The sequence below is a fragment of the Neophocaena asiaeorientalis genome, unplaced genomic scaffold, assembly GCF_003031525.2.
Source record: "Neophocaena asiaeorientalis asiaeorientalis breed wild unplaced genomic scaffold, Neophocaena_asiaeorientalis_V1.1 scaffold302, whole genome shotgun sequence".
Lineage (NCBI taxonomy): Eukaryota > Metazoa > Chordata > Mammalia > Artiodactyla > Phocoenidae > Neophocaena > Neophocaena asiaeorientalis.
Window position 1 is genome coordinate 1,222,411 of NW_020174038.1, and position 13,897 is coordinate 1,236,307.

The 13,897-nt window shown below is 44.9% G+C and overlaps 1 protein-coding gene across 1 annotated transcript; it reads right to left on the minus strand.

Moving 5' to 3' along the window:
• Window positions 1-2,459: 2,459 nt before the first annotated feature.
• On the minus strand, window positions 2,460-10,390 carry RBBP9 (RB binding protein 9, serine hydrolase). Its single transcript, XM_024753737.1, has 5 exons — window positions 10,269-10,390; window positions 8,816-8,858; window positions 7,718-7,823; window positions 4,676-4,761; window positions 2,460-4,286 (listed from the first exon to the last, which is right to left on the minus strand). Exons 1-5 carry the CDS (start codon window positions 10,365-10,367, stop codon window positions 4,060-4,062), a joined length of 561 nt encoding a protein of 186 aa, XP_024609505.1. The 5' UTR covers window positions 10,368-10,390; the 3' UTR covers window positions 2,460-4,059.
• Window positions 10,391-13,897: the final 3,507 nt, after the last annotated feature.

The following is a 13,897-nucleotide window of genomic DNA, read 5'->3' on the forward strand; positions in this document are numbered from 1 at the left end:
GAGAATCCATTGCCCTCCATTCACTTTATTGGGCAGGGTGGGGGCGATTATCATTCTTTCCTTATCCTGTTTTAGATTTTTTTCCATATTCTGTTCTAAAATTCATGGTGTAATAGGTCTAAACTAAGCAGGAAGCCATTATAATTGTCCTCAGTTCTAATAGCACTTTCAGTCCCAATCTTCAGCTCAACAGAAAACAATAGGTTACTTGATGTATTGTTACACAGAAGTTAGCTATAGGTCTTTTTAGGATCTCAGCTGTCATATTTTCACTTTGTAGCGCCACTTAAAAGTTTCTGGGTCCAAGCCAAAAGCGGGGGACCGAGGGAAAGGAAAGCTCTGCTGGGGCCTGAGTTCAAACACCAGGTTTGGAGAACCAACACAAGGGTTATTTTGAGATAAATAGTAAAATAAAATTCAGCTCAGTATCCAATTTTTAAGAACCAGATAAATTCTGTGGCCAGCTGTACAGAATTAGCATTTGGTGACACTGGTGCTTTGAAACAAAGATCATTTCAAGTACTAGATGTGTAAGATCCAGAAGAATCTGGGAGCCTGAAACTACAGAGGGTTTCTGATCCACTCTCAGAGAGAGCTGGAATGCTAAGAACAATATCTGCCCTTCCTGGGACCTAGCCTGTCACAGGGGCGCTCGTCTTATTTAATGACAAAACTGAGCTTGGAGGAGACTCAGAAGTGGAACGAAGGAAGCAGTTTGTGTTTTAAATACACTTTGTACTGTATCTTGACAGCCAGAGATTTTTTTAAGTTTACAATCAGTAGCTAAAACAAAAGTATTCCTTGCCTACCAGAATAAAGAGCTCCTATAAACTTTTTTCCCTTAGCATGGTTTTCATTCTGAATATTAACTAAAGAAGGATAGAGACAATATTTTTTTTTAATTCATTTATTTATTTTTTAAATTAAAAAAAATTTTTTTTTTTTAGCGTTATGTCTTCGTTGCTGTGCGCCGGCTTTCTCTAGTTGCAGCGATGGGGGCTACTCTTCGTTGTGGTGCGCGGGCTTCTCATTGTGGTGGCTTCTCTTTGTTGCAGAGCACGGGCTCTAGGCGCGTGGGCTTCGGTAGTTGTGGCACGCGGGCTCTAGAGCGCAGGCTCAGTAGTTGTGGCACACATGCTCAGTAGTTGTGGCTCGCGGGCTCTGGAGCGCAGGCTCAGTAGTTGTGGCACACGGGCTTAGTTGCTCTGCCGCATGTGGGATCTTCCCAGACCAGGGCTCAAACCCGTGTACCCTGCATTGGCAAGCAGATTCTTAACCACTGAGCCACTAGGGAAGCCCTGAGACAATAATTTTAAAATACAGCACCTCTGTTGATCATTAAATGGATATCTACCCTACAGGAGTAAATTTTGACCAAAACAAATTGTGGTGCTCTAGACTCATGACAACACCAAAAAATCAAATTGTAAGTGAAGTTCTAACCTTACACTTGATTTCCATTTAGTGTAAGGTATTTTGCTCACCTGAAAAGATATTCCCTAGAGTCTATCAAGGCCCCTCTCTGCTTTATAAAGATCTGTAGAGAGTCAAACAGAATAATGAAAGGCCATGATTTGATGGTTTAAATGAATAGTCCAGGTGGAGTTCTTCCCTGAAACTCCTCTGATCTTAGTTTGATGAGTAAGTTTTATAGGATCGTAATTTTTATGGTGATCAACTAATAGGCAAACTAGTCAAACAAAAGTAACTTCAAGTTGAGTCACTTCTACGTTGGTGGTGGGTGAGGGAAGCATGTAACACATGCTCTAGCGCAGTGCTGTCCAACAGAACCTTCTATCAGGATGGAAATGCTCTATATCTGTGTCCAGTAAGGAAGCCACTAGTCAGCCGTAGCTTGTGAGCACCTGAACCGTGGCTTCTGTGAATGAAGAACTGAACATTTTCTTTGCTGGCGCCCCGTGGTTACTGGTTACCCTACTATCAGCCGAACTCAACCATTGTATGCCTCTATATTCAAGTTATTTTTATTTTTATTTTTTTTTGCGGTACGCAGGGCTCTCACTGTCGCGGCCTCTCCAGTTGCGGAGCACAGGCTCCGGCCACGCAGGCTCAGCGGCCATGGCTCACAGGCCCAGCGGCTCCACGGCATGTGGGATCTTCCTGGACCAGGGCACAAACCCATGTCCCCTGCATCGGCAGGCGGACTCTCAACCACTGCGCCACCAGGGAAGCCCTCTTTTTTTTGCGGTACGCGGGCCTCTCACTGTTGTGGCCTCTCCCATCGCAGAGGGATGTGGCCTCTCCCATCGCAGAGCACAGGCTCCGGACGCACAGGCTCAGCGGCCATGGCTCACGGGCCCAGCCGCTCCGCGGCATGTGGGATCCTCCCGGACCGGGGCACAAACCCGTGTCCCCTGCATCGGCAGGCGGACTCTCAACCACTGCGCCACCAGGGAGGCCCCCCTCAAGTTATTTTTATAGGAATAAAGAATATCAAATTATTTCTCAATTGTATATATTTGGTTTTTTCTACAGAGGAAGAGGACAATAAAGTATTATGAACAGTATTTGTATAAGTTTGTAAATTTTTTTAAGAAAGGACTTCAGAAAACAAGGCAGAGAATACGTAGAACAATGACTACTTCCAAATAATTCAAATAGAATCAAGCTTTGATTATAGGCTTGGTCAAATCAATGCTAAACAGCTTCTCTAAGAAAAGTATTCAATGGATTTATCTACTTTGTTTTTCACTAACTTGTCAAATAAACTTTTTAATCTTTATTTTTAATTATAAAAGACAGTGCACAAACTCAAATAATCCCCAGTTGTATAATGTAAAAAGGAGACGTCCACCACACCATAACTACCAAAATTCCCATCGCCTAAGATAATTGCTGCTAAAAATTTAGAGAATCTCTCCTGACATTTTTTGAGCACATCTAGAAATCAAAAGCCTTTTCAGGTTCAAATGATGGCTTTGAATTTTCGTTAGGTATGAACAGTGTGGGAATTCACATTATTGCAGCAAATATCAGGTGTGAATTTACTGGAAGTTGTTTTGAGATGTTACGTAGGGATAATAATAGCCGAAAAACGTTGGAAAATGAAAAAGGGTTATTTTTGAGGGAGTATGATTAGAAGAAAAATCATGGAATGATGCTGAAAGAGATATAAAGGACCATGGAAATTAAAAGGTAGAACACTTTACAGAACAAAATCTGAGATATGGAAAGATCATTTTTAAAAATATTTAAGACTTTGTAACAAAATCCAAACTGTTCCCATGACTTCATCCTTTGACATCATGTCTATTTCTCAGGCTTTTCTCAAGCTCTAAAGCACTGGCTAAGTGAATACTTACAGCAGAGGTCACACATGGATGGCTTGGCCTTTGTGTCTTGCTGTGTTTGCAAATTTTTTATTTACGCTGCAGTTGCCAACTAACAACCCATATGTCTGTGGACTGAACGTAATTCATGTACGTGTGGATTATATATACATACACTTATGGTCCCTAAATACAAAAGTGTATTAATTTCTTTCCTTGAAAATCAGAAAACTGGCAATGCCTTGCCAAATTCCCACATAGCAACAATCCAGACAGGGCCCAGCAGTAGTTTTCCCTGTCGCCCTAATCCTTGCCAGTCTGGTCTTAGACCGATCCCTGCCTGACCCTGCAGACCCCTGCCTCAACCTCCTTGTGTGTCACTCTCTCAACATGTTAAGGACATGTTATGATGCAACTCCTACAGCATAACATGAAACCTGTTTATTTTTAATCTGGACTAGGGATCAGGAAACCTGGGTTTCGTTTGTGTCTATTCACTTTGGATAGGTAAGGGTGGTTAAGCTGTCCCATGTCCCTTATCAAATGGGAAAAATACTGTTTTCGGTCAGAGCAATTTGAGATGTAGGTTCTATGGAAAATGAAAATACTGTTTGTAATTTAGTTTGAACATTGAAACGTGTTTTGGACCTTAATTTGATCTGGTTTGCATGCCTGCTATTCATCTGATAATGGATGATTGTCATCTGTTCATAACCTGATCGTTGCCCTACTCCCATGTCCTTACGCACAACGGCAGGAACGACCCTGGCTATCCTGGCACTTCCAGCATGGACTTGACCACACTAACCAATTCATGAAACTCCGTGTTCTGGAAGTGGCCACGGTCAGTGAATCTGTACAATTTGGCTTCCAACCTGTTGGCCACTTCTTGTTGTTCCTTCCAAGGAAGGAAAGGATCGTCGGTGGAGCCAAACTGCACAATGTGAGGGCAGTTGGCTTTGATCTTCTCCCACTGCCAGGGGCGGCTGAAGTATCCTATGAGAAGAACACACAACCTCTCAGTGTCATGGATACTTTCCATTCTCACCACTCTAGTGAGGACCATGGCAGAGACTCAAGAGAATCAGAGCCCAAGTGTTGAGTTAGAAGCCCTTCTTCAGTTTTCAGATCCGTAGGGCTTGATACCATAGCTACTGGTGAAGGGGGAGGATAGGGCTCGGGGGTTCAGTTCTAGACTACGGGTTAGATAGTGGCTCACTGCCCTCTCTAAGTGCCTAACTTGTACCTAACGATGGGTGGTAAATATTCCTCATGTGCTGTTAGATTTTGTGTTAATCTGTTGGAAGACAGTGCTGTTTTACTACCTGAGCGTGCAGCCCCGTGGCTACAGGAAGGGCTCTTCCGGTTTCTGCCTTCAGACTTACCGCTTGCCCGTTCGTTGTCATCCCCCAGGTCAGACGTGTACGCAGACACTAACACGATAGCACACACCCGGTGGGTCTCTGCGTACCTGGAGCGAGAGGAATGGTGTAGCTGATGTTTAATGTTAAATCTGGTCCCAGAAAGTCAGTAAGCCATCCAAAACTCATTTGATTTAGCTTACAGAAAGCACATGCTATAGGCTGCTGAGGTTAGTAGGAAACAGAGCAAGGAAAATGCAGAAATATGAGGCCGGTGGTTAATTACCTCACCTGGGCTACCTGAGTTTCTACTCTGTTTTCAAGGCAGTGCAAACCTCTTCCCTAATTCTTTCTGAATAAACATAAAAAGTGTAATCATTCCCTTTGATGTGTGCATTCGTCGGCATTACTTGGTTGGCTAACATGTGGATTCCCAGGCTCAGCCCAGAGCATCTGAGTCAGAGGATTGTGAGTGAGGCAAAGGAATCTGCATTCTAAGGCGTGCCACCTCCCCAACCCAGGTGACAGACGCAAGTGGTCTGGGACTGTACCATCCCAGAACTGTGCCTCTCTCACACACGCTTGTTTGCGTTGTCTTACCTCTGTCCCCCACAGGCATCCCTCAAGGGCAGGTCTGAGCCTTCTCGATTTTTGTGACCCTGTTCCCTAGAACAGTGCCCGGCAAACAGACACTCAGCTAACTGTAGACAGTTCCCTCACTGAGCAAAGGCCAGGGCTAAGGAAGGACCTAGAAAGGTAAGAGCTCTAGGAGGCCTTGGTGCCAGGCAAGATTTAGGGTTGGTATTTTGTTCTCGTGCCTAAACTTTTTCCCCAATCTTTTGCTTTGAAAAATGTCAAACTTACCAAAAAGTGAGAACAAGCACCCAGATTCGTTAATTTTGCTACAGTTCACCCCTAAATACTTTAGCACATATCCCCTAAGAACACAGCTGTGCTCTTAGGTAACGACAGTATCATTCTTACACCTAATAAATTTAGCACCAAGACCTGTATTCATTTTCCCCTAGTTGTACCAAACTGTTCTTTAAAACATCTTTTCAATCCTAGATCTGGTCAAAGATCACGCGTTTGCTTTCATGACTCTTCAATCACTTTTAAATTTGTTTTAAATGAGATTGACAACTTTTAAGAATTTTAGGCCCATTTTCTTGTACGTTATCCCCTAAACTGAACTTGTTTCCTCATGATTAGGCTGAGGTGAAACACTTTTGGCAAGACCATTACGTAGGCAATGTTGTGTCCTTCCCACTCCTCCACAACGATGGGCACACGATGCCAGTTTGTCCCATTACTGCTGAGACTGTCAGATTCCCTAGGGTGATACCCCTCAGATCCCTCCACTGTAAAGACACAATTCCCCCTTGTGATTAGTAAGTAACTGTGGGGTAGTCCTCTGTATCCTGTTCCCCTATGATCTTAGGCCCCGTGGCTTTAGCATCTGGTTTTCTCCTTGCCTACCTTAACTTTAGAAGTTAATTTTTAGAAGGTTCCTGACAATCCTACAATAAATTTCAGCAGTCTTTAAAAGCAGCCACATCGTTATTAGCCAGCGGCCTGAGAAAAATTCAGTTGGCCTTGGGTTAGCACAGATTTCAGCATAAAGGGCTTTCTTCATTTTCCAGACAACCCCTGGCAGCTTATAAACACTATGTACCACAATTCTGTAGGTCCACATAGGAAAGCATTATTCTCGTAGCCTCCACAGGTGTGGCTGAAAGGTTATGGAACTTGGCAAGATTTCTCTGACAATCGATTCACGTGACATCCTGAGGGGCTGCTGGGGATAAGAAGCCACACAAAAACCATAATCCTGGGACTTCCCTGGTGGCACAGTGGTTAAGAATCCGCTTGCCAATGCAGGGGACACAGGTTCGAGCCCTGGTCCGGGAAGATCCCACATGCCCCAGAGCAACTAAGCCTGTGTGCCACAACTACTGAGCCTAAGTGCCACAACTACTGAAGACCATGCACCACAACTACTGAAGCCCGTGCGCCCAGAGCCCGTGCTCTGCAACAAGAGAAGCCACTGCAATGAGAAGCCCACGCACCGCTACGAAGACCCAATGCAGCCAAAAATTAATTAATTAATTAAAACAAAAAAAACCCCATAATCCTTTGTCATCTAGCCTCACAAATACAGAGGAAACCCAACCCTAACAGGCTATTCAGCCAGCTCCATCCTTACATTCCAGGCCTTATAAGCCTGCAGGGTGACGTTCTAATGGTGAGCAGCAGGAAGGCACCCATGACCCCTGGGGGCGGGGGCTGGGGCTGGCCGGGGCGGTAGGGGGGGAGTGGAGGGCGGTGCGGGTAACAGCCTCCACCCTCCAACGGGGAGTTATCAGCGCCTACCATATGCCAGACACTCTGCCAGGCACCGGGGTTTCGTGTCAGAGTGAACAAAGCCCCACCCTCATGGAGCTTACATTCGACTGGCAGGAGAGAGACAAGAAATGAATAGGATGTCAGGTGGTGAAAAGTGCTACAGATAATAAGGGGGGTCATAAGATATAAAGGGGGTAGGATTCGGTGGTGTGAGGCTGCTGTTTCACATGGAGTGATTACAGAAGGCCTCACTGAAAGGGGACATGGAGCAGAGACCTAGAGAGGAGAAGGCCACGCAGGTGTCTGGGGACAGAGAGTCCAGGTAGAACAGCGGCAAGCACAGGCCTAAGAAAGGCACAAGCTTGGCGTGTTCAAGGAACTGCACTGAGGTCTGTAAACCAGGCTGGGGGCAGCGAAGGGGAGACGGCAGAGATGACATCAGGGGCGGGGGGCTTGAAGGCCAAGAAGTTCTTCTGAGGGTGACGGGAGCTGCTGGGGTTCGGAGGCACTTGTGTTTTAGAAGGGTCACTGTATCCCAGTAAGAGCAAAGTATCTTTTTAATCCACTAATCAAACCAGGAAGGAATTAGGACAGATCATGTTACTACTCACTGTCTCCTCTGCAGTGTAAACTTAAGATGTGCACGAAGTATTGCCCAAGCAAGCTTGACTGGAGCCCACAGGGGTAGGGGGGATGGTGACAATTCAATAAGGACCACACCTCATGGCTGCAATGGCCCCAGAACTGTGGCCTATGATGATGGTCTCCTCGTCACAGTGCAGCTCCGTCTCCATGAAGGGCAGCCAGATGCTCTCTCGAGCTGTGACTAAGGTTCAGGAGAAAGAAAGAGTCCGTCACTCAACAGGGACAGTCTCAGTCCAGCGCTGCCCACCTTTCTAACAGAGGACCATTCAGCAAACCGCAGGACCGCAATGGAAGATGGGGCTGTTTTAATAGGGCCAAAGTTTTTTTTGTTTGTTTTCTTTTTTTTGTTCTTTTTTACGGTAAGCAGGCCTCTCACTGTTGTGGCCTCTCCCGTTGCGGAGCATAGGCTCTGGATGCGCAGGCCCAGCGGCCATGGCTCACGGGCCCAGCCGCTCCGCGGCATGTGGGATCTTCTCGGACCAGGGCACGAACCCATGTCCCCTGCATCGGCAGGCGGACTCTCAACCACTGCACCACCAGGGAAGCCCAGGGCCAAAGTTTTATGTGTTGCTGTCTGAAAGCCTCAAATCTATAGTTTTGGTAAATAGTTTTGTTTTTATTTTTTAGCATTTTCTTGAAAGGAAATACTAAGAAAATAAAATGTAACTCTGAAGTTTAATGTAAACTTTCCAACTTAAAAACAAAAATCCTCTTGACAATACTGTCTCTCAAGTTGCTGTCCACATATATTCTTTCTTCCCAAAAAGGAAATTCCTGAGACAAGTCATAGGCACTCAGAACAGAAGTGGCCACGTTACATTTTCTAATATTAGGATCTCATAGAGATGCTGTAAGTTTTGTCATACCTCTGCCTCAAATGAAACACCCATAAATTTTGCCTGAAAAGATTTAACTTATAGAAGGGAAAATCCGTTGCTTACAAAGTTGAAAATTAAATTCTTCCGAGCCCAGGTGCTCTTCTTGATCCTTACTAGAATTTTCTATCATGTTTTTTGGTTTGCACCCTCCTCCCCCAAATACTTGCCATCATTCACTCTGAGGTATGTATTCCCTTAGGCTTCTCTGCTAGGATATTCCTCTTCTCTACCGGAAAATGACAAGATCAAAACCCAACAAGAGGAGGCTTTTTAAAGACACATTTAAAAAACTTACTTGGGTCAGGCATGTTTTTAGCCAAACACTGGAAACCAGGTATCTACGGTATGAGAGGAGAAAAAAGGTATAATAAAGAGCTTAATTACAACTAATACTTTGCTAATAAGAAATGAGACACCTGATATGAGCTTTATCAATTCAATAAGTAGTTGTTTATATCATGAAATGAAGTGGGGTAAGTGCTACAGGATTACATATGAATATACAATCCCTCCTCATAAACTCCATCTGTCTGTAGTTCTCTATCTAGCCAGCTCTGCAGATCTCTTCATATGTGCAACTGCACATGTACATTTATCACCGCTGGCATACACATATAGAGAGGGCGTAACAGATTCTAGACAAACTGACCTGGAGCCAATCAGACTATGCTCCAGGGAGTAGGTAAAATGTGGTACATAAACGTGGTACAGAAAGTTGGGGATCCAATCCTCTTGGACAGCTGCAGCCCTGACCTTTTGGTTTGTAGCTCTAGCCATGGCTCTCAGCCACAAGCCTGGAATTTTATTCTAGAGACCCACTCTAGAGCTCTAGAGGTTGGCAACTCAGGAAACAGTCTTATTGCCTAGTTATGGAAGAACGTTTAAAAAAAAAAAATCAAGATGCACAAGACAGCCCGCAGTTAGATGCCATTTTTATAAAGCTCACAAAGAGGCCAAATTTAACAACATATTGCTTAAAGGATACATACATAGGTTGAAAACTACATTAATTTTTTAAATTAAGTTTTAAAAGCGAAACAAACTTTTAAAATTTCATACGGCAGGGAAACGGGATGGAGGGACATACAGGTGTCTCTGAAGGTATTGATAATGTTCCTAGATTTCAGTTTGGTGAGGGACCCTCAAGTGTTGGTTACATTATACTTCATAATGTATGTACGTGTTACATACATCCTTTGTAAATATCAATATTACATACTAAAATGTTTAAAAATGCGAGACAGGTGCTTCCCTGGTGGCGCAGTGGTTGAGAGTCCGCCTGCCGATGCAGGGGACATGGGTTCGTGCCCCGGTCCGGGAAGATCCCACATGCCGTGGAGCGGCTGGGCCCGTTGAGCCATGGCCGCTGAGCCTGCGCGTCCGGAGCCTGTGCTCCGCAACGGGAGAGGCCACAACAGTGAGAGGCCCACGTACCGAAAAAAAAAAAAAAAAAAAAATCCGAGACAGAGAGCAGAGAAGACTGGTGTAGAATTATCTGTAAGTCCCATATCTGAACCCGCAGGAGATACGGGGAGCGGGCTCGGTCTCCAGTTTCTAGAGGTGGAGCTTGTACTCTGAGTCCAGAGAGGAGCCCTCCTGGCTGTTTCACCAGCTGAACTTCCTCCACTACTTGTAGAGTCTAAGACGGGGTTCCCAGCAGGGCTCTGCACAAGGGGGTGGGAGCGGGGAGCCCTCCGGCCTCTCCCGCGCCAGCCCGACCTCCCAGTGCAGCGAGGTGCGTCTCCTACCTGTTCCAGCTTCCTCTTCACCCAGCTGTACCAGCCGTGTGTGGCCATATCCTCGCCCCCGTTCCCGGGGACGATCACCGCCTTGCAGGGCGCCGCCATGAATGCAGCCGACCTGAGGCGCTCAGGCCGCGTGCGCGACCGGGGAGCCTGCCCGTGGCATTCCGGGAATTGTAGTTCCGGGGCGCCAAGAGCGCACCCACTGAACTTCTGGTTCCCTACTGCACAGGGCAGCCGCAGACAAACCTTGCGGGTTTCCAGTAGCTGTGTAAGTCACCTTTTACTTGCCTCTTGCTGGCGCTTCCATCCTCCCCCCCCCTTATTTGGGACAGACTGTGACATGCCCAGAATGTGTTATCTCTTACTTAGACTAACTGATATTTGTATAGAAAAGTATGTTTTAGTTTCAAAGAAGCAGAACACAACCCGTTTTCTTTGTTGATGACTCCTGATTTCAAAATAGTTCTTAATAAAATAGTCAATATCAGCCAATAACAGTCAATACCAGCGCGGCATGGCAAAAAACAAAACAAAAAACCAAAAGAAAATTAGGACTCAAACACTAGTTCTTAAAAAAAGAAAAAAAAAAAAAGCTTTGCTGAAACCCTTCGGGGCACTTCCGGGTTTTGGGGGGCATGAGCCACCCATTACCTTGCACAGCCCTTCAATAAACCTTTCTCTGCCCTAAACTCTGACGTTGCAATATTGTTTGGCCTTGCTCTGCATCAGGCACATGAACTTGTGTTCACTAGCATATCTAGGGGTCTGTATATCCAAAATACTGAATGGTTCATCCTGGTTTTCGTACTGAATTCCTTTCAGCGTGTGTTGTAGGTCAGCGGCTGCAGTGGCTCATGACTTGATCCTTATAGAACTGGATGGCAGATAACATTCTTTGTTTTACACTCTATGTGTTTGTGCATCTGTATGCCTTCATGGCTGTAATCGCAAAGGTCTTCACCTCTTGTAAGAGTATGAAATGGTTTACTAACTTTAGAGTTCTAACAAATTCGATTCTTACATCTTTTAAAGAAGCTTTGTTCTCATTGCCTCTTGCCATATTAATTATTTTAAGCTGGTTATTTTCTAAGAAACAGCAGATGTGGAAAAAACTCTTAGCCAAGTAGGAATTATCCTTTTGTAAGACACATTTACATTTGTAAGGGAAATCTCCATTTGTAGGTTGTCTCCCTCTCTGTACTAGAAAGAGGATGGCCACATCTCTATAAAGTTACCAGTGGAGAAGGCAGTGACTTAAATCTGCTCAACAACCTTACCCTTGTTTACTGCGCTTTTCCTGGTGACTTCCCATAACTGACTTCCCACCCTCAATATCCTCTTTTGTCTTTAGCTGAGGATGGTTTTTAAGGTGAGGACTTGAAACATTTTAGCAAGTTACTCATTTTCCCTAGGTCTCTCCCATGTATACATGTTACTAAATTTCTATTTCATTTTCTCCTGTTAATCTGCCTCATGTCGATCTAATTCTTAGGCCAGCCAGAAGAACCTAGAAGGAAGGAGGAAATTTTCTTCCTTCCCAATGCCTATCAGGATAACTACACAGTCACATAAATCAACTATTCCTAAAATAAGGAAATTAAACTTCTAATACATTAATGTGGTAGATTTTTAAAAATCCTTCTTACAGTAATTTCTAGTACTAGGAATCCAGGTTCAAATAAGTCAAGCAAATTTTTGGCAAATGATATTTTCTTAATGTTTGGTTAAAAAAAAAACCCAGCTATGTCTTTCTGTAAAAGAGAAGAATAAATCTGACTCCACATTGGATCTGTTTCTTTTACTTTAACCTTTGTATTCTATTGCTTTTGCTTCAAGTTAATCACTAAAGGGATGTTGCCTACAGCTTAAAGTATACATAATGGCCAAACTGGAGGAATTCTGCCTCCCACGCCTGAGTGTTAAGCTAAAATACCTTTGTTTAGCTCACAGGAAACATCCTGACCAGGCCCCCCTGTGAATGGCTGCAGGAAAAAAGAAATTAACACATCCCCTCCTGAATCTGGCTGGAACTGAGGCAGGAGGTAGATGGGCCCCAGGCTGAACAGTTTCTCCCCTGCGGACAGAAACTCCATAATAGCAGAAACTCCATAAAAGCAGGATGATCGAGGAGGCTGGCCCCTGCCCAGATAAGAGATAAAAGACCACATATTCCTCATTCTCAAAAGTCCAGGAGACCTCCCCGACTGCACATGTGCAGAAAGGCTCCTTAGAGGTCAAAAAGGGAGGGGGTGCCACCTCCTAGTATGTGACGTCAACTACCCATAGGCCTCTTCACTACTATCCATCTTGGCTAAGAAATGCGCACCCACACAGGGGAGAACCCTGAGATATACCAAATTCAGACTCAGAACCAGGAGAAACAAGATGATTGGTTAGAGGAAACCATGAAGAAATGCCCCATAAAAGTGATTCAGACTGCCACGAGGGCGTGACTCTCTCTCTGAGCCCGCCCGTGTGGCTGTCCACACGTACTGCACCCTTTTCCCTCTTAATAAACACTCTACTTGCTTCACTACTTTCCGTCTCTATGTAGAAGTTCATTTCTACACAGCTGACGGGCCGTGGCCTTGTCACTGGCCACTGGTCCCTGGTGGTCTGGTGGCTGGGATTCAGCGCTCTTATTGCCGCGGCCATACCTCAATCTCTGGCTGGGAACCGAAAAAATCCTGCTTCAAGCCGCTGCAGGCCGAGGCCACCCGAGGTCAGAACCAGACTCCTGGGTCTGCGACCTTCCGAGTAAAGTCGCTAGTCCTTGCCCCAACTCATCTCTCAATTGGCCTGTTGTGCGGCAAGCAGCACCAGCTTGGACTTGGTAACATTTTCTCACTGTGAAGTATGATACAAATGTGTATTGTATCTTAATTGAGTGTGTATCTTTACTGAGAGAATAATTGATTTGAACTTCCTGAACTTATACCAGTTTAAGTATTAAAAAACCCACTATTACTCTTACATAATGCTTTAGATACACGAAAAGTGTAAACTTGTTCAATAAAACTGAACCATTATTCGACAAATTTTTATATTAACAGCAATTAATTTCGTAGCACATCGACCTAAAACTAACTTCTATGATTTGTTAGTCACTTAAAACTTTGTACTAATATTAAATTGAGCTAATTAATTCTTGGACGCCTTGATATGCTTTAAGCATACTTTTAAGTTTATATAATTTTGCTTATTTTTATATGCTACAGACGGGCCATATCTCTGGGTCAGATTAATAAACGTGCTCGGTTTTGCCACTTATAATAAGTGGTAAAACGGCCATGGTGGCTGTAGAAAGCCGCGCTCTATGCAGTCTGGTGTTTTGTTAGTCTGTTAAAACGTTTGACTACGACAGTTCCCAATTATTCACTTTCTCATGGAAGGATGACAGGGATCGAGAGGGATTAGCCTGTGCGCTAACGCCAGGCTCCGTAGAGAGCCGGAAGGCACCTGCGCGCGAACGAGGGGCGAACGAGGGAAGGAAACGCTGCAAGGTGAGGAAGAATAACTACACCTGTTTAACTGACAGGACTCTCGCGCGCATGCGTCCCCACGCTCAAGGCTCACGCTCCCTTAGCCTCGCCCCTTTCTGCGCGCCGACACCTCCTTCCGGCCAGCTTCGG

Coding starts and splice junctions, on each gene's coding strand:
- RBBP9 (XM_024753737.1), bottom strand. CDS start 10,367: ATGGCGGCGCCCTGCAAGGCGGTGATCGTCCCCGGGAACGGGGGCGAG. Junction 8,859..10,268: donor TGAAGAGGAAGCTGGAACAG/GTAGGAGACGCA, acceptor CTCATACCGTAG/ATACCTGGTTTCCAGTGTTT. Junction 4,762..7,717: donor GGGGCCATTGCAGCCATGAG/GTGTGGTCCTTA, acceptor CTCTCGCTCCAG/GTACGCAGAGACCCACCGGG.